The 25,890-nt window shown below is 55.8% G+C and overlaps 1 protein-coding gene across 1 annotated transcript in view; it reads left to right on the forward strand.

The window, feature by feature from the left end:
* NHSL2 (NHS like 2) overlaps positions 1-25,890 on the forward strand; it is a 49,003-nt gene that overhangs the window by 21,819 nt on the left and 1,294 nt on the right. The window contains exons 2-7 of the mRNA XM_062585062.1: positions 17,195-17,347; positions 19,101-19,237; positions 19,484-19,685; positions 21,210-21,341; positions 23,255-25,477; positions 25,629-25,761. Of these exons, the coding sequence (XP_062441046.1) occupies positions 17,195-17,347; positions 19,101-19,237; positions 19,484-19,685; positions 21,210-21,341; positions 23,255-25,477; positions 25,629-25,761 (2,980 nt within the window). The remainder of the gene's footprint in view (positions 1-17,194; positions 17,348-19,100; positions 19,238-19,483; positions 19,686-21,209; positions 21,342-23,254; positions 25,478-25,628; positions 25,762-25,890) is intronic.

Below are 25,890 nucleotides of genomic sequence, written 5' to 3' on the forward strand. Positions count from 1 at the left end.
CAGCAGTCGAGTGGTGCTCAGTGCGGCTCACTATGGGGCCTTGCTGCCCCACTTGCTGTCGATGTGTGGAATTAGGTGCTGACTTGTGCCCTGGGCTGTGGGGAACCAGCCTGGGCTGTGAGGAGGCCTGTGCTCACTGGCTTCCCACAGTTGGGTCCTGCCTAGTCAGGGAGCCCATGCTTGTGTACCCTCCAACATATGTAACCTGCAGCATGCATAGCCCCCTTCTGCCACAGCCAGTGAGGGAGGTGGGTATCTCCAAGGGGTGTCATATAGCTAAATGTCTAAGGAAGGCAGAAACCCTGGCAAATCCAGAAGAGGCATTTGGAAAGAGCATGGCACGTGGAGGGCTAGCTCAGAGCTGAGAGCGGGCAACTGAGTGCACCCATGCTCTGTAACAGCCAGGTGGAATAAGCAGGACCTGTCTGATCACTCCCTTGTCCCCACCTGGGCTGACCCAGGTAGTTCAGTCACCCTTCCAGTCACCTGGAAGTTCAGTTTTCCTCCCTGACCCAGACCAGTCCCTGGAATTGCCTGAAAACCCCAGGCACACTTGGGTCTGGTACGTCCCTTGGCTCTCAGGCCTGTCTAGGGTCTATTTCCCCTAGCACCCCAGAGCGCAATGCATTCAGCTCTGCCTGACTTTGCTCTTGTGAGCACTTCCCTTTGCCTGGTCAGTGGCTCAAGAACAGGGATGTGGCAATGCGGGAAACAGCACGGAACCTGCCAGCCCTAGGAGAGACCTCTGGAAAATTGCTTAGGAGCTGCATTAAGATGTGGAGTGATTGTCATAGCCTGAGTGACTGTTACAGCTTAATAATTAGCGGGCAGAGGGGGTGGAAATACAGACTGCCTCTGCATAATTTTGCAGCCTCGGTGGTAGCAATTGTCACAAAGGGATGAAAGAGGGCAAAGAAAGCTTCAAACTGCATGTAGGAGCTCAGGTGGGACTCCCCTGCTCAACTGGTCATGAAGGATGAAGAATGCTGTGCTGCTGGAGGCAGCGTCCAGTACCCAGCAAATCTCCCTCAGCCCCTGTCTTGCAGGGAGCAGGCCACGGGTGGAACCTAGGTTGTGACCTGAGCTCCCTCAGTGCTACATGATGCTGGCCTACTCCCTGCCTACATCTAATGACCTTGCTGACAGCCAGAGCTGGTGCAGCTCTGAGGGGGAACTGGAGCTAATCACACTTCAGCATCATCAAAGGGATTCTTAGGAGAGCAAGCTGCAAATCACATTCCCAGTGCTGCTGGGAAGGGCCCAAGCAGGGGCTGCAAGGATAGCCTTTGCAGGGAAAACTGGCCTGTCTCTCTTGTCAGGTACAGAGTGCGTGAGCACCCTGCAGTCACAGGAATCTCATGCAGATAGATCTTCCTCCTTGCCTGCCCACAACCCCAGTTCCTTGCTTTCGCCCAAGCTGACTGCAGAGCAGAGCAGAGCTCCTCTGGGTTCCTGGCAGGGCCTGTGAACAACAGCTCTACTAAGTTGGGAGAAATGTGATTTGCCCATCTGGCACTGGAGATCTCTAAACTCATCTTGCACATGGAGTGGAGAACACTATGATACTCCCAGACCATTTAGACTTGAGGCTGTTGGGATATAATGGCTCAGGCATTCCTGAGCAGCTAGATACAAGCTTCCTTGTGGAGCAATCCGGGCTGGAGCTTATCTGCTTAGGGGAGGTTGCTGAAACTTGATAACCCTTTGGGCCTCACGTTCCCTGGAGAAACAGCCCTGCAGTGGCTCCCCAGCAGAGTGGAACAGCTACAGGGCCAGGCAGCCAAACCACTGCAGCCAGCCTGAGCTCTGCTGGCGACGTGGAGGAGATGGATTGGGGAGCAGGGGCAGCTCTTACTAGTTTGGAGTGGCCATTAGGATGGCCACAACCATAGCCAGGCTTCTGGGAGTGGAGGACAGGGTCCCTTGTGGGGCAGAGAGGAAGGAGACCTGCAGCCTGCTAGTAGCCACCCAGGCCTGGAGGTACCTTGACTAGGCCCAGGCAGGATTGTTCTTCCATATGAGCAGAGCCAAGCTCACCTGGGCAACTCCTGATCCATATATATTGGTTTTGCTTCTCTAGCCAGAGCTGCTCCACACTGCTCTGGTAGAGCCTGTCAGGGACATGCCTGCCTCTTCACTCAGTCCTCAGGCTGGAATTTACTGCCTGTTGTCACAGCCTCTGGCTGTCGCTCACTGTCGGAGCTGAGAGCTCTGCAGGAATGTGGATGTTCCCAACAGCTTCAGGCAGCAAGTGTCTAGGTCCATGCATACCTCAGTGTAAAGGGCAACACACAGAGGGGCCTTTCTTTCAGCACCATCTCTGTTACTTAAAATGCACCCTTGCTCATGTTACAGTAGGATGTTGCTGGGTTGTACTTGGACAAGTCTGCATGAACTTGGGGTGCTCTGACTTTAGTGCAGCCAATGGGTGAAAATGCATCTTTAATATGCATCTAGTGCAGTCTTTCAGACTATGGCCCTTGCCTCTCTGTACATCCTCCCTGCTTGCCCAAAGAGACAAGCAAGGTGCTGTCATCCATAGGCTGCTTCTGAACCCAAGATACCTGTTTACAAGTGGTGGTGTTTGAAGGTGCTGGTCAGAGAAAGCATCGTTGTTACTGGCTGTTGCAATTGCTGTGATGAATTAGCATGTCTCCGTGCCCAGTGATCTGACTGGAAGGTATCTCTCAGGTTACTGTGTCTGTCTCTGGCTGTCGTGATGACTATGGGATGGGGTCCCAGAAGACTCACCAGCTATGTGGGTGGGGAGATCAGCTGGTGGGTGGCACACACAACCCTGCTTCAGATCTCACAAACTGAGATAGTTTGTGCTGCGAAGTTACTAGACAGTGAAGTGGAAGGGTGGGTGGGTGCTGAGAGCCTGCACATCTTCTGCAGGCACACATGCTTGCTGGTTAAGGGACTGTGGTCCCGAAGGTGAGTAGTGCAGTGATGGAGCACCACATTGCAGCTACTGGCAGAGTCCATCTGGAAAACAGCCCCTGACGGCCATGTCTATTCTCTCTGTGGTTCCATAGTTTTTGTATTTTGCTCTCAAGTCAGCTCATTTCAGAAAAATGACAACAATGAATATCCTTTACCACCTCTTTGCACTCGCTCTGTAGATGCTCAGGAGTGGTTCTGATACAGATCGCATGGGGGCTGGTACTGAGACGTTGGAGAGCAAGGGAATCCATTGCTGGTTCCTCCTTGGCCTTTGCTGGCCTGTTCTGGGGCAGACCTCCCAATTCCCCAATCTATGAGAAACATATGAAAGTGTTATCTGAGTTGTCAGTGTGTGAGTGAAGTGACTTCTCCTGGCATTTGGCCATCCTTTGACCACCTCATCCTTTGGGTCTACTGTGTCGCTGAGTATCTGGGAGCCCTGGGAAAGGGATGAATAGCAATGGTCCTGCTCTATGTTGTGCTAGCAAGATGCAAGGCTGGTCCTGGAAGGTGATCTGTTGGGACAGGAGACAGGTCTTGGTGTCGTGGCAGGTCAGTGAGGGGTCTCAGAGAAGAGGAAGCCAAGTGTCTGTGGGCGAGCTCCTTGGACATGAGCACTACCTGTACAGCCCTTCGCACAGGCTGCCTTGTACTATATCCAGAAGCGTTTCCCAGTGACCTGAGTGCTTGAGGCTGCATTCCTGTCTCTGCTGGAATTGAGGCTCCCAAGGGCTTCATTCCTTTGGGAAAACTATGTTTAGATTTAGAAATCTCTGGGGCACTTCGAAAGTGCTCTCTGAGGATCCTTTGCTTCCGGCTTTTGGAAGGAACCAAAACAAGAGGAAGCTTGGGGGGCTCTTGCATCTTCCAGTGCAAAAGTTGGGTGAATTCAAAAACTCTCCTTACTTTTCTTTTATTTTATTTTTGTAGCTTAAAAATGTTCATGTATTGCAGTGAGAAGGCAGCTCCACCAAGCTGGGAAGCTGCACCAGGCTCTGGGGTCAGGTCGCCAGGCATTTATTTCCAGACGAAGATTTAAAGGGTTGCTCCAGCGAGAGTACGTGGGAACAGCCGTGCTGGAGAGGTGGGAGAGTAATGGCAGGGGGAGCAGCCAGCCTGCACCAGCATCTCTCCAAGTCCCATGTGGCTTTCAGGAGGTGACCAGACCATTTGGTCCCTGTGCCAGCCATGGCCGGAGCATGTTGTGGCTCTGTGGAGAGCCCAGCCTGTCCTTGCTGGGGGATCCCATCCCCATTTTGGGTGCTGCAACAAAGTGCAGAGGGAGAGAAGAGCTAAGCAAGGGTTCCCTCGAAAGCACTGCAGCTCCCCAGTCTCAACCGATGTCCATGCAGGAGCTTTCTTAGGTGGCAAATACATGACCAGAACAAGCAGTGTGGGGCCTGTTGCTGCAGCATGAGCAGAGGTAGGCAGCAGCACTAAAGGTTTCTTTGGGGGACACAGAGCCATGGGCCAGCTCCTGAGCCTGCCTGGGAGAGGTGCAAACAGGAGGAACAGCCTGCTTTGCCTTGCCGCTCTGCCGTGGGCACTGGCGATATCTCCAGAGCCCCATCAAGGGCCTGGCCAGCCTGACCACCAGTGTCACGGGAGCCCCACCGGCCGTAGTGCACTGGAAGAAGCCCTGGTGCTCCGAGCAGGCAGGGTGCATAGAGCGAGAAGGGGCTGCGGGCCAACACGGCCCCTTGTACCACCCCTCCCCCTGGGCCGGCGGCAGGGGAAGGAAGAGGGGACGGGGCCGTGACAATGGGCTGCAGGGAACTGGCTCAAACAGCCAGTTCCTGGACATTTCCTTTCTCTCTGGGCTGGAGAAAGGGCCGGGAGGCAGGGAAGGCAGAGGAAGCTCACCCCCTCGGCACGCTTTTGACACAAGGGCCAGCAGGCAAGCGGAGCGCGCAGCGTCCCAGCAGCGAGTGGAGCCCCCGCTGCCCCCACACTGCCACCAGCCCCCATGGCCAAGGCCAAGTCGCTCCCACTGTCCCGGCACCGCGGAGGTAAGGCAGGCAATGCGGGCGGGCAGGATATCCCTACAGCCCTCCTCCATGGAGGGGAGTGTGCAGCACGGGTGGCAGAGGTCACAGGCTTGACATGGGCTTTGCTCACTCTGCAGGGCAAGAGCAAGCTTTTGGGGCTAACCCACCGGGGCACGGGGATGCAGACATCTCCAGAGGGCTTGCAGGAGGCTCCAGATCGGTGCCACAGATCTCTCATCCTGCCAGGCCCTAACTACAACGGTTTCCCTTCCCTTTTCCATCCTTACTGCTGTTCCCCAGCCTGTTGGGGTGTCATTACTCTGCTGGTGGCTGTGACAAAGACACAGGAGCCCACTGCACAAGGCCCGGTGGGACAGGCTCTGCCATGCCCTGCAGTGCTGCACCCTCCTGGCAGCTCTTGCACCTCTTGTCTGGGCACTGGCACCCGAGGCTGTGGGAGCAAGGTCAGCAGCGCTGCAGGCTGATGCGAATGCCAGAGCTGTCTGGGGACTGAGCTGCGCTCGCCATCACTCCCGCTGTGTCCGAGTTCACATCTCGGGCCCCTTTGTCCCAATGCCTGGCCGCGTTCCTCTCGCAGGCAACTTCCTCGCATTGTCCCAGGGCTTGGAGAGTGTAAAAACCTGCAGGGCACAGGGGAAACGGCGCTTTCCTGGAAGCTCCCGGTCCCAGCGAGGGGCTACAGCTTCTCCAGCCACAAGCAGCTTGCACCCCTGGCAGAGGTGGCAGAGGGGCCAGCATGGCCCGGGACGTCCGCGTGCAACCTAGTCATGTCCGCATCCTAGCCAGGCTGGGGAAATCTCCAGGGAAGAGCTAGCAACCAGTGAGCCATTTTGGGAAATGGAGGGGGGGAGTGAAATGGGGGCTCGAGCGTTGTGATCTGGGTTGCAGCCCAGGGCTGATCGCCTAGGGGACTTCCAGGCCATTTGGCCTGGGGGCTCACCTTGCCACGGGCTCAGAGAAAACCACCACACTGGTTCAAGGATGAGCAGGGACAGGCCAGGAGAAGGGCTGGCAAAAGAGGAAGGGCTAGCGGGGTCTGATCCTGTGGGCTGCCTTTAGAGGAGGGCTCATGGCAGGTTGGTCAGACATCTGTGGTCCATTTGGACTTCTCCTGTTGGGCAGGAGAACAAATTGAAGGTGAGGGGCACCTGCATCTGCTATCAAATCGAGAGCCACTCTGCCTGTGGCCGCCAGGTCAGTGTGCGCAGCTCCATCCTGGCCTGTCCTCGGGAGCAGCAAAGGTTGCTGTACATTGCGTCCATCCTGTTCTGGCCAGGCCCTTGACAGAATGAGGCCACATCCCCACGGCTCTTGGACCCTCAGCAGCAAGCAGAGCGAGTTCATCTGATGGCTAGCTGCAGTATCAGGTTGTGCCCCGCTGAGAGCCCAGCCGCAGCCACAGGCAGTTCCCGTGCCCACAGCACAAGCGGAAGGCGCACTGCGTCTCGTCCTGTGCCCGCGCACGCTGCTGGGCTCGCAGGCCAAGTCCTCCCCACAGGGCATTGCTTCCTGCCTCTCCTGCCAGCGCCAGGTGCCAGGATGCCCCAGGAAGGTCTCGTTTTTGTGTCTCCAGAGCCAAATAGACAGGGCCTGGCTTTTAACTGATAGCGCTGCCTCTACATAAGAACAGCCCCAGCACTGGGAATAACAGTTGCTGCTGGCAGGGTGAGCGGAGGGGGTGGGTGTCCTCACCTACACCCAGCCACTCACCTCCCACCCTGCCGTTGCAGCCTGCAGGGCTTTTGTGCACTGCCTCTGCAAGACTCCCACTCAAAAGCACAGTTGCAGAAGCCCGCAGTGCCCTGGCCCTGGGCATGGTGCCCAGCTCTCACTCCCAGCCACCAGCATGCCCATAGGCTCTGAGGATGTCCCTGCTCACCTGCACCCCCCAGGACTGCTGTTTGCCTGAGCTGCTTCCAAAAAGCTCTTGGGAAAGGGATCCCACATACAGCCAGATCACCTTCCCAGGATCTGCTGCCCCACTGCTTGGGAGGATTTTCCTGATATCCTGCCTTCGATTTTCTACTGAAGGTGGACTTGATTTCTCGCCGTCACCCCATATCCTGGGAGATGGTTATTACATCAAGCTAAGCCACCTCCCTCTCCTAGCCTAAGTAGCCCCATTCCTTCAGCTGTTCCTCATCACTCATGGTTTTGCTGTTGCCCTTCCGGCTAGCTTGGTTTTGCTTGGGTATGTCTTGGGGCACAGGACTGAGCTGCTCTGCCCATCGGTCGTGGCAAGGGCTGGTGCCAGGGTGACGCCAGCCCAGCAGAACTCGGCTCTGTGCCTCACCAAGCTCCAGGAGGTTGGGGCTGGCCTCACGGGACTGTGCAGCAGAGAGAGATGTAGTCTGGCCAGCAGTGCCACCAGCAGGCCTGCCCCAGCCGCCTGCATTGCCCCAAGTCCTGCCGCCTGGCATCCCTTGCTGGGCTGCACTACCTTCCTGGGAAGGCCCCAGGCATCCTGGTCCCTTGCTGGCTACCAGGTGGTTGGCCGGAGGTTGCACGGGAGCCAGGTGCTTTGACTGACAGCAGCTCTTTGGCTGTCACCATTTCGAACGTCACCTGTCTCTGCGCCAGTGACAGCAGGTTGGTTGCTGCGGCAACGGCTCCCCAAGCGACAAAGCACCCCACTGCTCCCCACAGGCCCCAGAAAAAGGCTGCCGAGCTCACACGAGGTCCCCAGGTGCTGGCAACAGCCACAGGGTCACCCACTGTGATCAGGCTGATGCCTTGTGGGGGAGCACCCATGTCCCCTCCATGCCTGCCCCGTGATGGTGGGGAGATGAAGGTAGTGCATCCCAGATACACTTGGGATCCAGCTTTTTGTTTGTTCCAGGATCTCATCACAGGACTGCAAACAGGTCTGTCAGACAGTCTGTCCTGTCTGGGTAACATGCTGTTGACTCTGAGCCCTACTGATGGACAGTGATGTTAGTAGTTATTTCGCTGCTGGAGGTTTTAGCAAAAACATCTTGTACAACCCAACTTTCTTCCCACAAGCTAAGTGACCCTCCTAGCTGCCAAACCCACCCACCCTTGCCAACAACTTCTACAATACCATTATCTCCTGTCAGTACAAGAATCAGCTGATTGCCTGTGAAACAGGGAGAATAAAAAGGATGCCTAGTGCCTGTGGCACATTCAGTATAGCAGCGTGATGTTAATCTTTAATGAAGTAAAGATTTAATTTTAGTTTGGGGCTGCTGCAAAATACTGGCCTGCTGTGTAGCAGTAGTGCTGAGCACCAGGATTTTGCCGTCACATCCACAGTGGAGTGGCTACCACCTGCCAGCTGAGATAGCCCTGCCCTCCCCATCCCGAGGATGCCTATGGCTGCAGCGGTCTTGCTTCGTTCAGGTCCAGCTCCGTTTTGCCTGTGAATACTTTTACATGATACATGGCTTGAAATAACCCTCTGCCTCTGTCTTCCATCACTCATCCTCCGGGGTTTTGGGAAGTGGCACTCAGAGCTTGCAGTGTGCATCTCTGGGGTCTCAGTGCAGCTTGCAGCTATGCAGTAAGTAGGAAGATGATATAATACTTGTTATAGCTACCGGGTGAAGTATGGGGCTGGGGGTTATAGGTCAGGGCCGGATAGATTCGGACTAGTTAGGTGTCTGCTCTTTAGAGGTGGAGATATTTATTACTTAGTGGTATTAAAGTCCAGATTGGTTTGTTGGTGCCAGGGTTCAAAGGAGCATCAGACAAGTGTCTGCTGGCCGGTGTCGTGCAGTAGTGCAGTTAGCTACTGCATCTCTCCACCATGTCACTGCACTATTGTTGTTCTTCCCGACATAGAGAGCGTGCCAGCCTCATGGCGGTGGGCACCGTGGGGAGAGCTGTCTGTGCCAACCAGGGCAGGGACAATTCCTGCAGCTCCCCCCAACAGAGGAGCCTCACCTGTACACCTAGGGACAGACGTGCTGCCTGCCGTAGGCTGTCCCAGGCAAGGGCTCACACCAGGCAAGCTCCATCCTTCTGCTTGCAGAAGAACGGCAAGATCTTCACAGCAAGCAGAGCTCTCCATGGGTGTTGGCATTGCCAGTGGCAGAGTTGCTTCATGTTTTGAGGTTTGGGATATCATTTGGACCGAGTTCGATGTCCGGTCCTGGAAGTTGGCTGCCATGTGCATGGTGGATTCATTTGCTGTTACACGTCTCAGTGGGGCAGCTGGATCAGCGTGTCTGAGTTCAGCAGGAGGTGAGCTTGGGACAGGAAGCGCTTTCCGTCATTGCTGTGAACTCCTGCTGTTTGCTGTTTTCTGTTCCTCTCCGCTAGTCCCAGACCGGTGTGCGCCTTGGCTTGGTACCATTGGCAATGTCGTCAGGCTGCCTGCAGCAAGAGCAGAGGAGTTTCTGTGCCGTCAGCAGGCCCGCAAGCTCACTCGAGGCCGGTGGCGTACGGTTTTGGCACCACCATGCATTGGCTCCTGTCGGTGGAGTTTGGGTTGCTGGCAGGATCAGTCTCAGCCTTGAAGTTTGCAGTCCTCCTCCACCAGCACTGTGAAGCTCTCTGAAGCTCATTAGGACGAGCCGCTGTCGCTTGGTGGTTGCTGCACTGCTACTCGTTGCCATGGCTGCTCTGCTAATGGTGCATCGCCCGCTGCTGCTGTTACATCATTCTTGTGGTGCCACTGCATCGCCGGCGAGGAGCAAAGCGGCAGGACCTGCATTGCTGTTGCTTCATTCTTTCTCGACGCGCACTTGAGAAGGAAAAAGTTTGGTGGGGAGCTCGAGCAAGAGACATCTCGTGGTAACTTCACCCTGGGCGAAAACAGCTCTTGATGGCTCTGTCAAATATCTCTGTGTGGATTCGGGATGCGTGGGCAGTAGGTAAATGCTGGGACAGTTGCCGGCGCTGAGCGTGAGTGATTCTGGGGAAATGCTAAGGGCATGGGCACATATGCCAGTCTATGCTCTGCAGCTGGCAGTCCTGCAGGGACTCCCTTTTTCCAGGAGAGAACAAATTCTGGCTCGAGCAGTAGCTTTGCTCAGTGCCTATGGTGGGAAGTAGACTCCCCAGTGACTTCAGACCTAGTCCTTCTACTAGCAAATAGCGTAATCCGAAGCAGCCATGCCATCCCAAGGCTGAACGCTTGCTTATGCTGCATAAGAACCTGCAAGACGTTATATTGCTAGCAGTACCCTCTGATGACACCTGCTGTGACTGATAGTTTGCAAATCTGAGAACTTGTATGAAAATGCAGGGTTTGGTGCATGCACCCGGGGGCTGAGTTGGAGAAGGCTAGGTTAGAGGACAGTGTACCCTGTGTGGCTGTATGCCTGTCCTCATACATTTGGAGGCATTTGGGGAGACTTTAGCACTAGTTGCTAGTGCAGATTTAAGCACATAGCACCAAAACCGTGCTGAATACGGCGAGCAAACCAAGGGGACGTTGCATGGCAAGGTGCAGGAGAAGGTGTGCTGGGACCCAAGGCTGTCCCAGAGCAGAACCCACAAGAGCAGGACTGGTTATTGCTTTTAGTGCTGGCACACACCCAAAGTTGCTTGCCTCGCACACCCACCAACAGCTCCATTAGTGCATTTGTTCCTCAGGGCAGGGTCAGAGGAAGGAAGTCAGAAGGGCAGCTGGGCCAAGCCCTGTGCCTCAGTTTCCCTCTAGCAGTGAGGGAGGTGAAGCTCGGGTCAGAAATGCTGGGTAGTGCATGGAACAAAAAGCCAGGCATTTGGCTGTGCCCTCCAGGCCTCCACTGGCCTCCAGGAGATTTTTGCTGTGTTTGTCCCCCCAAGGTACTGCTTATTTTGGACTCATTACCAATAAGCATGACGGCTTGACAGGCCGGGAGGAACGTCCTGGGCCTCGGAGGTTGCTGTGAAGGGCAGCTGGCTCTGCTCTGGCTGCATCACTCCTCCATCTGCTGCAATTTCGCTCTGCTGAGCTCCCATCAGGATGTTCCTGCTGCCAGCCAGGGATCCTGGGTGCCACAGGATGCCTAGGCAGGGCTTTGCTGGAGAAACAGCATGGCCCAGTGGGTAGAGTGCTGCCCCTTGCCGAAGGGCGCTGGAGACATGACAGTGTCTTGTGTCTCCTCAGAGCTCCCAGAGGGAATGTACGTGGGTTTTCTGCCTTGCACATCCACTTTCAATACTCGTTGTCATGTAGAAGTGATCCAGATGTGAGGCACAGCGTGGCTTGTGGCCCACAGGATTTGGCTCAGGCTATGAAGGCATCAGTCTGCAGGAGATGGGCCGTGTATGCAGCTTCTCTTGGAGACCACCTGGTCCAAGGTGATCTAGCAGCTCCTCTTTTGCAGAGACACTAGGAAAGGTTTCTCAGCATTCCCATGGCAACTATGGGACTTGCATTATCATCCCAAACTTGGTCTTGGAACAAGCCAGCCCCTGGCTGCTCCCAGAAATAGCCTGGCCCTCAAGCATTATCAGCCCTCAAGGCTGGCTGGGGGCCAGCTGTGCTGGGGGCCCAAAACACTTCCCAGCACCTAACTTCAGCAAGCAAAAGCATAAAGGGATTAAGCTCACCCTCTTTTCCACAGTTAGAAGGCTGTGCAGGCACAGGCACAGCCCTCGTAGCATGGCTTGCTATCTTCATTTGCTGACCCATTCTCCTCCTCAGCTGCCACTTCTGCTGGGAACGTACAACCAGCCCAGCTGCTGCCTATGATACAGCATCTCTGTCGTGCACGTCAGCTTAGGACAGTGCCATCTCCCTTGGTTTTTTTTGTTTTTGTTTTTGTTTTTTCCAAATGCACACGCATCTGCAAAGCTTTCCATGGGTAGAAAGCCCTATAGGAGCAATTCTGTTTTCTGTAGAACATGGATGCCCTCTCCCTGTCCAGCCTCACTCTGCAATTGTCCTGGTTGCCCCAGCTTCAAGTGCTGGCTGGTCTGTGCATGCTCCTGGGGCCATGGGGGCAGGAGGTGTGCAAGGAGGGGGGGGCACGGGTGGAGCCGTGGTCCATGCAGGAGGGCCCGGCAGAGGGACTGCGAGCATAGCCAAGGTCGCACTTCCCCTTTGAACAAGGGCGGCCCCAAGTTTCGATGCTGCGGTTTGGTCACGTGGTTTGAGCCCCTAGGGCGGATGCCAGGGGCTGGCAAGGGTGCTGGGGCCACCCAGAGCGAGCAGGACTCCAGGCAGCACTCAGGGGCGCCGGGTAGCAGGACCAAAGGACACCTAGGTAAGCTGTCCTGCTTTGGTATTGCTGGCTCCAGGGAAGGCAGCTGAGTAATGCAGGAAGGCAATATCAGAGAGGGCTTTGGTGGAAGTGGAGGTGGAGGTGGCATGGGACCAGGCTGCCCTGCAGCCAAGGTAGAGGCAAGGCAGGCAGCGGGGTGCCTGCAGTGGGCTTGAGGCTCCTAGCACGGACATTTCAGTTCACCCGGGGAGTTCACTGCCTCCATTGGCAGCAGTGCGGGGTCCTGTGCTGTGGTTTGGGGGCATCTCCAGTTCACACGGGTTCCACAGGAGATGCTGCTGGGTCCAGAAGAGATGCTCTGGATGCCTGTATGAGGGGCAGCCCTGGGCTGTGGGGACAACCAGAGCAGAGAACGAGCCGGTGTGTAACACAGGCAGGATGATGATTGCCCACTGACCACACCACGAGGCCAAGGGCTGGGTGTGCAGCGAGGCAGGCGGCGTGGTGCAGACAGCCAGGACACAATGCAAGGTTACTCGCCATCCTCTGAGGCTCTGCTCTGGGGTCTTGGCTGAGTTTTGCTTCTCAAAGCTGCCCTCAGAAATGGTGGGGGGTGTAGGTGACAGAGACATGGTGGAACAGAGTGACACCTCTCAGCTTGCAGAAGAGAGTGGGTCTGATGGCCAGAGCCTGCAGGGGTGAACATGTGCCCTAGGATGGTCCCCAGCTCCCTCAAGGCTTTCACCCATCCCATGCTCCCATCTCAGCCCCAGCTCCCTTCCCGCAGCCATGTACGCTCATGCTTTTGGGGAGGTACCCGGGCCCTGCTCCATGCACATCCCACACTCCTGGCCCCGTTCTCCACCAGACGGTGATGTTGCTGGGACAAGGGAGCATGGCTCAAGTTGCCACGAGCTTGGCAGGGGCTGTGAGCTGGGTTCATGCCAACATGGCACTGCTGTTTCCCAGATCTGAGCCCTCCAGCCCTGTGGGGCTCACCATGCCTGTTTTACCATGACCGAGACTGCTATAGCACCACCATATGGCAGGCATCAGACTAGGGGGCATGAGCAGCAAAAGCCACATTCCAACTTGAAAACTTGGGTCTGCATTGACCCTGGAGCAGGGCAAATTTCATCCCCCCAGCTCTGCTCCAGGAGCATCCATAGCAGCTGGCCTGTACCAGCCCCCTGGGATTTCGGCTCTCTACAAAGGGGCAAAAACTCAGCGTGATTTACACACACACACACACACACCCCTCTTGGTTGATATGGAAACAACTCAAATTATTTAAAGAAAAAAAAAGTCTTGTGTTAAGTCATGTTGTTATGGTAACACAAATTATAAAAGTAACTAGGCTAGGGATGTGGTACATTGCTTTTGGATGCTGGGCATTGTGCAAACTCTGCCACTGGGCTAAACTGGCACGGAGGGAGAAGGGAGGGCAGGCAGCACGGTCAGGATGGCAGCCAGGGCTTGGCGGGCTGGAGCAGTGGGGGGAGAGGTGGCCCAGGGGGAGCTGGGCTAGCTGCAACAGGCTCCAATGGCAAGGAACCAGATGAGGGAAGAGGGGGGGGGGGGGAGACAACAGTGGGGCTGGGAGATCTCACCTGTTGGTGTCTCCAGCAAGTAACAGTGCAAGGGCATGCTGGGAAGCCAGGACCTGCTACGTGTAGTCCTCCTTTACCAACACTTCCAGCACAGGCAGAGCTTCCCAAGGGCTGTTTGGTGCCCCAGGCACTGCCCTGATATCACTTCTTTCTTTGCCTCCTCCCTCGTGCTTCAGGTGGGGGCTGGTATTAAACAGCACATCCCACCCCAGAGGTGGCTGCATTTTGTCTGCCAGGGTGCAGAAGTGCTCGCAAGGCTGGGGCACCCCCTAGCACTGTGGGAAGGGGAAGTCCACGTCACACAGCAAATAGGAGTGCCTGGTCTCTGCTGTGGCAGGGGCTGTGGACAGGCATGCAGCCCAGAAAGGCTGGGAGGAATTTCTTCACTGTGAGAGTGACAGAGCACTGGAACAGGTTGCCCAGAGAGGTTGTGGAGTCTCCTTCTCTGGAGGTATTCAAAGCCCGCCTGGATGCAACCCTGTCTAACATGCTCTAGGTGACCCTGCTGAGCAGGGAGGTTGGACTAGATGATCTCCAGTGGTCTCTTCCAACCTTACAGATTCTGTGATTCTGTGAAAGCCTGCTTGAATCCCTGGCACAATCGTAAAGCCCACAGGACGTCTCCAACCCCTCAGGGTCCCACACTTGCCACTATCTCCCCCCTAAATGTGTGTTAAACTTGGGAGATTTACCCTTTTGGCCAGAGGGGCCATAAAAGCTACTCATGTCTTTGGAGTTTGACCTACTGCCACACCCCAGGAAAGGTGATTGGGTGCAGATTCAATGCTAAGAGTTCTCTTTTCTGGAAGGGATGATGGCTGGGCTGTATTAGCAGCAAGCCAGACGTAGAGTCTGGAAGAGATGGGTGTCAGTCCCCAAATTGCCGTGCACTGGAGCTCCTAGGGCTTTGCTTAGCAGTGAAAAAAATGGGAAGATGAGGCTCTGAACTCCAGCAGGGATGCAAACTGTGGCCAGGGTGGTCCTGATGCTGCTGGCTGCCTTGGCTCTTGCTGACTCCTGGGACAAATTGGCATCTTTTAGTCAGCAAACCAGACCTGCGATTAATGTTGCTGCAGCTTGTTACTTCCGTGGACCTGGGGAAGACATATGCAGTGTGATTTGACATGTCTCAGGGATGCTGGGCTGACATCAGCATTCAGCCCAACCTCAAACTTGTCTAGAGTTTGAGCACGTTCAGTGTCAAGGCTGGGCTGAAGCAGCCAATAATGCTGATTGCACAGCCTAGGCAAAGCAGGGATGTGGGCTGACATCTACTGTGCTGGGAGAAGCCAGAAAGCCTGCACTGTGCCCAGTCATCACCACCACAGCAGATAGATGGGCATGGGCTAGTTAGTGTCACAGTCCTGGCAGCCAAGCCACAGGCTATGTTGTGAGACAGGCCAAAGGGGCATCTGCTCCTAGTCCATGGGTCATGGGGTGACACCAGGCCAGTATCAAGTCCAGTGGTCCCTCTTGGCAAGTGGCCTGCAGCTGCTATGCTGGGGACACTGCCCAGGGCCAAGAGCTCTCTCCAGAGGAGCCACGAGCCTGTCAGTCCTTATCAGTTAGAGGCATGTGGATGCTTCCCTTGAGCTGTAGACCCTCAGTCAGGGAACAGCAATGGCACAGGACTTCACACAGCACCCTGTGCCCAAGGCAACTGGAGCACATTTTCGGCTCTCGTGCTAGGCACTGCTCTGTGTTGGCCATACTCATGGATGCTGAAGCACTACCACGTGCAAGAGCCTAGTCCCAAGGTAACAGCCAGGCTGCAAAATAGCCTGTCCCTCTTCTGCCTGCACCAACTTTAGGGGTTGCAGAGCCAAAGTTCGAGGAAGATCAGCCCTAAAACCTGACCATGGATGAGACATGCCCTGGTCTTCCTCCCACTGTCCATCAAGCCTCTGTTTCAAAGTTCCCATCCAGCAGGCAGAGGCAGAATCAGCTGTCTCTTCTGCTCTTGGAGAGTGTGGGGGGCTTAGGGATGCTCTGATACACTAAGTGGGCAGTGTGCGTTTGTGGGATGGTGCAGCGCAGGCACCTCAGCTCCGAGTGCCCTCAAGGGCACTCCCTCAGTTCTGGCAGGAAATCGCTCTGAGTAGGAAATCCACATCCTCTTTTGCCGAGCATTTCTCTGAAGCGGAGATGCTTGGGCTGCAGGGCTTCCCGCTGCAGAACGCCCTGTGTTTGCCATAGCACAGCTCGGCTCCCTGCAAGCCCAGCTCCCTGCAGAGACCGAGTCCTTCCCCAGGGTCTCTCCTCATTGGCAAACACCCATATGAGTATTTCAGAGGACCTGGTCCTCACTCAACCCCACAAAATTTTCTTTCTCAAGAGACTTTTCTAGTGCACCCACCTCTGGGGCACAGCACGTTAACTTCATCCAACAAAAAGCGAGTGAGAAGGTGGAGGAGGTGCAGGGAGGTATGCCACCGAGCTCAGCACTCGTCTAAGCCAGCAGTCAGGACCGGGCTGTTCTGACTGGCCACTCATAAGCCTGTGCCCAGGACTGATGCTCGAGGGCAAGGATCTGGAAGAAGGTCACACTCACAGCTGATGTGAATGCCCCCTTTTCAGCACCTGGAGCTGCAAGACCCTCAGGCCTGTGGTGGGCGAGGGGCTGCAATCCATGTTGCCATGCAGGCTGCAGGAGCAGGCCTAGGTGCAGAGCTAGCTTTGCTGTTAAGGACATCATTCTTGCAGTGTGAGGACTGGGGGCCTCATGGCATTGCTCCATGAGGGAATCCTCCCTGCTCCTGAGAAATGATACTCCACACCCCCCGCACAGCAAGGCCCAAGCTGGAGAGGTCCTAAGCGCCTAACAGCAAAACATCTCCAATTGGACAGGGGGAGATGTGTTGCACCAAGGGCAGGAAACTGAAAAAGTGTGGCAAAAAGCCCCTTGTCCTTTTGTGCCCTCTCTTTAGCTTACAAGGTCTGCCCTTCTGCAGCAAGAAGGTTGCTTCACTGCTGCACATTGCACTTCCTGCTTTTAACCCAAGAACAGCTGTGCAATTACACAGGGTAATAGGGTTTTCTTCCTTCCTCAATTTCACCTCTCTCCCTTCCTGATCAGTTCTAGCAGCCCATGAGAAAGCCCCCAACAGCCAGTCAGGAATCCAGGGAAGTGTGTCCAGGCCCCAGCTGGCAGTGTTGCTGGTGGGGTACAGTCCCACATGGCAGCAGGGCCTGCAGAGGAAGCTTTGCCAAGCACAATGCAAGTAAAGCACATCTAAGTCCTTCTATTCCTGGAGAGCTTGAGGCATATACCAGGGCAAGCAATCAGGGCAGCTTCATGCCAAAGGTCCCTGTGCATGCAGAAGGCAGGTGAGGGCCACAGCATGCCATAGGTGGCCTATCCTCTGTGATGAGCCCCACCTAGGTCCTGCAGCCCCAGGTGCCCAGCTTCAAGCAGGGGCTGTACTCGGTTCAGCATAGGTTGCCACTCCACAGCGATGCCTGTGGGAAACCCCCAGTGCTTCCCTCTCATTCTGGTCTCTCCTCCCCACAGCCACCTCTAACCTAGACCTCGAGAGCAAGAAATCTGCCCACGCCAAGCTACCATGGCAGCAGCCGGTGAACGTGTTCCTGGCCCCCCACCGCCCACCAGGCATGGAGCAGCTGCACCAAGAGGCCCAGCTCAACCTCCAGAGCTTGCTGCAAGGTAGAGGGGGCAGTGATGGGCTGGGTTAGGGTGACAAGAATAGACACAGCTCTGTCCTCTGCTTCTTGGCCGGCCGGCAGGAGCCAGGATCCCTAGTCAGTGCCTTTGTCAGACAAGGCTTCTGCAAGGTTTGTGGCTACCATGGTAACCCCAGTCTGCTCTTCTGCACAGCCCCTAAGAGCAATTGTCCAAGATACAATATAGCCATGGCTGTAGGAACCGACAAGATCGTGCTTTAAAATCGCTACTGGCAACACAGACCCCACTGGCCTGGTAAATTGTTCTGGGGGGAGAATTCTTCCTGTTCCACTGCAGGATCATCAGGCCTCACCATCCCATCACCAGCTCATCTATACCTGTTAGGGTCATCTCCCATGTGCAGCTGACCAAGCCACTCATCAGACTTTGCCAAGCCATAAAAATCAGGCTCCCACATGCTCCTGGGTTGGTCCCAGCCCTCATGCCTCTCTCACAGCTCTCTTGGGATCCTCTGCACTTGCCAGTCTCCTTTCAGTCACCCTTCACAGCACGCTAGCAGTGGCATCACTCCAGTTCTGCATTCACCACGGGCCCAGGAAGAGACCATGCTCATGCCAGAGGTCCTATCTGTTCAGCAGGGCTTGGCTTTGCTTTCCCATCATCAGGTTATTCTAGGAACTCATTTAGCTGGCACCTCTGGGCACAGCCCACAGCCCAGCTATAAAACTGAGGCCCAGCTGACCAAGACCAGTTGACCAGCAGATCCATTTGCTCCAGCAACCCACCTTCTGATCTTGTTTTCTCCTAGTCACTACTAAAACATCAAAGCAACCAAGGCCAAGAACTGGCCCCTGGGGCCTCCTGGACACCCACCAGCCCCACAGCATTTCTGCCCATGAGGACCTGCCAGTTGATTTGTTTAATCTAATCAGCATGGCTGTTGATTTTGTTTCATTTCAGTTTCTTAATCAAGATGTCACGTGGGCTCAGATAAGATGCTTTACAGGCATCGATTAGATCAGCAACCTGGCGTTTCTCCAACTTGTAATCTCGTTAAGTTACTCTGATCAGATCTGGTTATCACGAGGCCACAATGGCTGGCATTAATTAACTCAATAATTACAGGATGGGGAGACATTGAGTTCCCCCCTGGCCATCCCCAGTTGAATTTGCTTCCTCCTGAGTCCTGGCACTTTCCTAGACAGCTTTTCTTGGACAAGCAGTGGGGGCTGACAGGGTCAAAGCTGTGACTTGAGTGTCCCAGCCCAGGACTTCTTCCTCAAGGTTTGCTGGTGGCACGGATGGGTTTCCGTTCTCCACATCCTATTCTTCCTGTTTGTTGCCTAAGCTCACCTGCCTGTGGTGACCAGGGACCCAGATAGCCAGTCAGTGTCACACTGGTGTACCCATGAGCACAGCTAGCCCCGCAGCTGGCCCATGACTTCACACTGCATCTCTTATGTCCTCTGCTGATCTGCCAGTGAGCTCCACAGTGGAACCAGAGCCAATCTACCCCTGGCAAGCTGGCTCTGCCATCATGCTATCCTGAAGACCTATGGCAGACATGGGCTGTGCTCCAGAGTACTTTCTTGTTCCTCTCTGTCCACCTCTCTGTCCCTGTGTATGTGAGTGTGCAGGATCCAGATAGGATGGCCAGGGCCATTCATAGGCCCTCTTAGCACCCACCTTGTCCCCGGGGGCAAACCTTTCACCCTGGAGCATGCAGAGGCTGCTCAATCCACAGGCTAGAGCAACACCATCATTTGTCTTGCAGAAGAGTATGAGGAGCAGTACACAGATACCAGGGCCACTGGGCAGACCTTCCGTGCCACCAGCCACCTGACCCCAGACACCCCCTCTGAGCCATCGCCTCGGCCCCCACCTGCCAAGCGTCTCGAATTTGTGCTTATGGTGAGTCCCTGGGTCCCTCACTTTATACCAAGACACAGGGCAGGCACTGCGGGTGGGAGAGACGAGCTCCACTGCCCATTCAAGGGTGGCAGGGCAGCGAGGTACCATTTCAGCATCGCCCAGAGACAAGGGATTGGCATGGCAAGTCAGGCAGCAGGGCCAGGGATGGCCTTTTTTGTCCATCCCTCATCCCTAATCCTTCCCCCAGGAGGGACTTTGGTAGTTCAGATTCCTTTTTTCCCACAGCCCCCAAGCCGGCGAGCAAACGAAGATGAGACCACCACAACCACACTTGGTGTGAGGCCTCCCGAGGCCTCCCTGAGCCTCCCCACCACCCCGGACAAGCAGACAGCCTGGACCAGGGCCTTTCCCCTGCCCACTGTGGAGGAGAAGCAGTGGCACCAGTCCTGCTCCATCCAGACCAACATCGTCCCCATCAATGTCTCTGGTACGGCAGCACCTGCACATTACAGTGGGGAAGAGATGCTAGAAGCAGCCCAGGCCAGGCAGCAACTCCATCATCTTGCTTTCAGCAAGTTGTAGAACAGTGAGAAGATAGGCTGAGACTGCAAACCTGTGTCACTGCAGTCCAGGACAGCACCCAGGGCAGGGCAGGGGGGCAGCAGGGTCTTGCTCATGTATGTCATTTCCAACCATCTCTTTTGCCATCTGCAACTTTGTGCTTCTGATCCACTGGTCATGCCACAGTCTGGTCTCTCACTTGCGTTAACCAGCTGTTGTGGTCTGTTGTCACCTTGGCTCTCATTGTGCTCAGTACGACCTGCCTATCTCACCTGCCCATACTGGCAGAGCTGCAGCTCCAAAGGTACAGATCTGTTGGGTCCTTCCAGCCTCAAGCACTGTGCTCTGTCCCACACACGTGCTCTGGCGTGAGGCATCCCTTCTGCTATGCATGGGCAAGGTGTGCTTCAAAGCCCTGTGGCCTACAGCTGAGCAAGATTCACCACCTGAAGGCAGAAGTTGTCTTTCTGCCTTTTTAGTTCCTTGTCTCCATGATGGAGAAATCTGCAGGAATCAGGATGGTTCCTCTCCCAGCCCTGCAGCAATGCAGGATCTGAGGGAACTTGCAGCTCTCTGTGCCGTTGGGGTACAGGCATGGCTCAGCATCCCTGGCCCCCATCCTGTGACATTAGCAATGGAGCTCAGCCATGCAGAGTCCAGCCTGCATAGATCAGAGCCTGTTGTACAGAGCCAAAGTGGTCTGTATGGTTTTCTGTATATCTCATCTCCATCAGTAGGCTTCTCCATGTTCCTGCCAACTGGCAATCCAGCCTCCCAGTGCATCACCCACCATGCCTCCATCTCCCCAGCAGCTCATGTCTCATTGCTAACCACACTCCTTCCGTCACCTTGCCCTTGCCAGCACCATACTACCACAGGAGCTCTCAGCAGCAGACGGGGTAGCTCGTGATTCCAGAGCACCATTAACCCTGCTGGTCACACTGTAAGGGTGACACTGTGCCAGCAGGGATGGAGTCTGGGGGCAGATCAGGACCAACGGCCCTTTGCAAGGCCATGGAGGGCATGTGAGGCGATGATGTGCTGAACTGCAACTCTTTAGTGCCAAAGGCAGAGCCCTCCAGACCTGTGTGCACATCCCTAGCCCTGTGCTGGCCTTCTGCATGGCACTGCACTCATCACTGGGGCTTTGGAGAGCCAGTACCCCAGAGCTACCCTACATGGGGCTCCTCTGAGGAACAAAGGCCCTGTGAGGCCAGGCACAGAGAGGAGTGCCCAGTGCCACACTCCTGCCTGCACACTCACAATAGAAACCTGGGCCAGGGGACTCCTATAAGGTGAGGTGGCCCTGTCCAGCCAGAACATGTCTTAAAGGCACTAGCTAGATGCAGCCACAGAGCTGGGCTCAGCCCCTGCCTGAGCAGTCCCCTCTGCCCATGCCTACATTGCCCTCCTGGCACTGCCATGTACAGTGTGTTTGTTTTGGCTACAGGGCAGCACTTTACTAGGCACGCGAGTGCTCGTCACTCCCTGTTTAACACAGAGACCGCGATGAACCCCAAGTCCACCCTGCGGCGTAGACGGACCATTATTGGATTTCCTAACCTGTCCCTGCGAGACCAAGGTGACAACAACAACCGCGCAGCTGCTTTCGTGCCCCGGGTGATGCCTGCCAGAGCTGCCCTGACCATGGGCAGAGCCACTCTGGGGGGGACTGATGCCCAGTGTTAGTGCAGCCAGGCTCCCTGGGGACACCACACTGGGGCTGGCTCTTTGGGACATAAAGGCCACAGCACTGGCTCTGCTCCCACCTGAGAAGAGGCTATCTGGGGTGTCAAGATCCTGGGCGCACTGGTGATGTGGGTCTACACCTGGGGTTGGGGCACAGAAGCATGGGACTCCCCCCTGGGGTCTGCATTTCCCCAGACTGCTAATTACAGCACCAAGGGGCCATACAGCTCCCCACCAGGCAGTGGAAGCATAGGGTTGTGTGTCCTGTGTGGAGGGAGGACGAACAGACCGTGGGGATTTTGCCCACAGGAGCGTGAGAGGAGCTGTTGCCAGGTTGTGAGTCCTCCTGTTCCCAGCCCCAATAGCGCCTCTCTCAAACAATAGCATTTGTCAAGCAATTACGCTATAATTTGTAAGTTGTGTGAGATGACCCTGGGAAAAGGCAGAGAAGGTGCAAAGAGAGAAAGAGAGAGATTTCTATCTAAGGTAAAAATCTCCCACCTCTTGCTGGGAATTCCACCTCTCCCCAAGCAGCCTGTGAAGGGCCAACACTGCATTCAGCACCCCAAGTCATGGTCCTGCTCATTTATGGGGTGGGAAGGCCACTGAGATTTCTCTGAGTGATCCCAAAGCAAGGAGTCACTTGGATTCAGTACTGGCAACTCAAGCCTGAGTTCTGGCCCCATGCTCACCCATCCCTGGCCATGGACAGACTCCTCATGCAGGGTACTGGAAGCATGGGGCACCAGCCCTGCCTCAGTCTTCGCCTGGAGCTGTCAAGGCTGCCCATGCTGGCACGCTGAGGATGCTCTCATGGCTGAGGATGCTCATGGTGCCCCTGGCTGGCCCCAGATGGCTGTACTGCCATGGACCTATGTTTGGCACCTGTCCAGACAGCATCTGTCATGGCTTGAGGGCCATATGGGAAGGTGCAGGGAAACTTGCCAGGCTCTTCTCAGAGGTACATGGGGACAGGCACAAGGTGGAACAAGGGAAATTGTCATAGGTAGAAGGAAGTTTTTCGCCATGTGGGTGGTCAGACACTGCAGTGGGGGCCCAGAGAGGTTGTCACGGTTCCTTCCTTGGGGACTGTTGAACCTCGAATGGACATGGCCTTGAACATCCTGATGTGGCCGCTTGTGCTCCGAGCAAGGGACCAAACTGGAGTCCCCAGGTCCCTTCCTGACTGAGATTTGGTGACAGAGATGAGAAATAGCCTGTGTGGGACCTGTGTGAGCCATCTCAACCCTCCCTGACCCTAGTGGTGGTGGCTTACTCTGCTCTTTCTTTGTGGGCCCCATCCATGCTCCCACCTGCAGAACAGCACAGAAGCAGCACTTTGGTCCCCATGGGGCTGATGCCCCCAGGCACAGAGACTTCCACCTCAGCTGCTAAATTATCCATGTAGTCCCTGGTACATCCCAGACAATAATTCTCAGGCCTACTTCAAGGGTTAACAAAGGCCATGGACTGTCCCCATTTGTAATGTGGCTACCACGATTTATGGGCTTTAAGAATATCTGATAAGAGGATGCAAACTCTTCCCTTTCAGTCAGCCTGGACATGTTCTGCTCACTGCTAGAAATGCAGAGATCGGCCATGGACTTGAAATAGACCTGGCCACGTGGCATCTGGGTCCTACCAAGCCACATGCACAGGACTGTGTCATTGACCTGTTGTTGGAGAGCAGAGCAGGGAGATGCCCAGGGCAGCCTCAGTGTGGGCACTGCTTCCTAGCACCATCCACACATGGCAGCCCTAGCCTGTGCAGCTGCAGCTCACTGGAACTTATGTCTGTCCCCACAGGCAGCACCAACGGCCCCACGTTCAATGCACATGCGCCCATTGCAGAGTCCGTGTCCTGCAGCTTTGTGCCTGAGACTGCTAATGGGAGAAAGCCACCCCAAGAGATAAGCTCCCGCCAGCCACTTTCTATTCCATTGAGGAAAACCTTCAGTGACCTTGGGGAGACACTGCAGGCACGGTGCTACCAGTCACTCACCAAGATGGACAATGCAGCCGTGACCTACACCAGTGCCTGCAATGGGCCACAGGGTTCCACCTTCTCCCCGACATGGAGTACCAGTTCCTTCAACTACATGAGTCCTCCCAGCCCTGCTGCAGACCAGAGCAAGGGGCCTGCATGTGCTTCACCAGGCAGCTCCAGTGCGTCGCCCAACCTGGGCTCTCCCATGGACACTGATGGGGCAGCCTCCTTCTTCATCACAAAGGAGGAGCATGTGGAAAGCAATGGGCCCAGCTCCTTCTCCTGTACAGTGCCTGAGTTCCCTCCAACCACCACAAACAGCCAGAGGTGTGAGGGCCGAGAAAACAGAGTGAATTTCTTGACAGGAAGCAAAGAGGAGACAGAGACAAAGAGGGAGACATCACACCTAGAGGTGGACCGGGGAGCCTGCCGGTTTCGTGAGCGGTCACTATCAGTGCCCACTGACTCAGGCTCCCTGTGCTCCATGGACATCACATATACCGAGAACCGGAGGGGCAGTGCCAACTACACCTTAAACTACCCCAGTGCCAGCTCTGAGGGCAGCACAAGCACTGATAATGTCTCCATGGGGCTGGAACAAGACCCTCAGCAGAGGCGACGTTCCAAAAGCATCTCCCTCAAGAAGGCAAAGAAGAAACCTTCACCACCCACACGCAGTGTCTCTCTGATTAAGGATGAGCAAGTCACCTCAGTGGTGTCTGGCCCTGCACTGCCAAAGGATCAGAGACCCAAGAGCCTGTGCATCCCACTAGACCCTCAGGGCCACCGGGTGGTGCACACAGATCCACAGGGGAGTGCAGGCGGAGAACCTGATGGTGTGGCCCTCTCCCATCAGTGGTATCTCACAGACTGGAAGACTGGCGATCCCTACCAGTCGCTCTCCAGCTCCAGCACAGCAACAGGGACCACAGTGATTGAGTGCATCAAGGCACGGGGCAGCTCTGAGTCCCTCACATCCCCCTCTATTTCCAGGGCCACAACACCCTCCCAACTCTCCACAGAGGTGGACCTCAAAACTTCTTCCCCGGGTAGGCGCACTGGACTGATGTCCCCATCTAGCGGGTACTCCAGCCAGTCGGAGACACCAACACCAACCATCCCCACATCAATGATCCTTGGGCACTCCCCGCACCAGGTGCGTGTGAGGCCACTGGTCCCTGAGAGGAAGTCCTCACTGCCCCCCACTTCTCCCATGGAGAGGAGCCCCAAGTCCAGGCTGTCCTTTGACCTGCCACTCACACCGCCTGCCCACCTTGACCTCTCGGGGCTGAAGATCTCCCTGAAGGGGAAGACGAAAGTCAGCCGACACCACTCTGACTCCACCTTTGGCATCAGACTGGCCCAGAAGACTAGCCCCATCCAGCCCATCATGCCCATGGTCACACAGTCTGACCTGCAGTCCGTCCGCCTGCGTTCCATCAGCCGGTCAGAACCAGAGGACAATGTGGATGGACCAGACCATGGTGAGGAACCAGCACACAGCTCCTGCATTGTGCCTGAGAGGAAAGTGAAGCCACCTGTAGCAGAGAAGCCACCACTGGCCAAACGGCCCCCAAGCATCCTGCACAAGCCCCTGGTCCTGCGGGAGGGGGGTTCCTTGTCTCCCACTTCACCACCAAGCACTACTGCCAAGGAGAAGGACAGTTTCACGGTGCTGCGGAAAGGGGAGCTGAGGAGGAGCCCAGCAGAGCCCCTCTCGACCCCAGCCTTGGTGGGGCCACGGTGGCTCTCACAGGGCAGCCTGGAGGATGAGCTACGGGCAGAGCGCAGTGATGCCACTGAGGGGGAGCGGAGGAAGTCCAAGGTACCGCCGCCAGTGCCAAAGAAGCCCAGTGTGCTCTACCTACCACTCACACCGGTCCCAGCTCAGCAGGGAGCCAGCACAGGGGATCAGGCACTGACCCCCAGCCCTATCATCACACTGGATGCCGACACCAGCTGCCGCGACCCAGATGCCAATGACCTGCCTCCCCCAGAGGCCCTGGGCACAGCGCAGTGTGGTGAGACCCCCTCCGAGCAAGGTGAGTGCTTCTCCATTCCTGCCCTCCCTCCCTTCCCTGCACCCATGTCTTGTTTTACTTCAGGGACAGCGGGCTAATGAGGAGGTCCCCTTTGCATCACCCTATGCCCACGCAGGGCGTTTCACAGCTGTCTTCTCCTTCTTGTGCACAGGGAGCTCAACAGAGGCCTGCATGGAGGAAAAAAGTTTCGTAAGTGACAAGACAGCTGACTCCATTGCAGAGGAGGATGATGATGTGTTCGTGGCATCCCGCACAACAGAGGATCTATTCACCGTGATCCACAGGTAGGGCCAGGGGCATCAGCAGCTCTGGCACAGTTGCCTGTGCACCAGCTTGGTGTACAGTAATGGGGATGGCTGGGCAAGCCAGATGTGCCAATCCATGGTCTCAGAGCTGAGTATAGTTCTCCCCTC

This window comes from Rhea pennata, chromosome 11 (assembly GCF_028389875.1).
Source record: "Rhea pennata isolate bPtePen1 chromosome 11, bPtePen1.pri, whole genome shotgun sequence".
In the NCBI taxonomy this organism is placed as follows: Eukaryota; Metazoa; Chordata; class Aves; order Rheiformes; family Rheidae; genus Rhea; species Rhea pennata.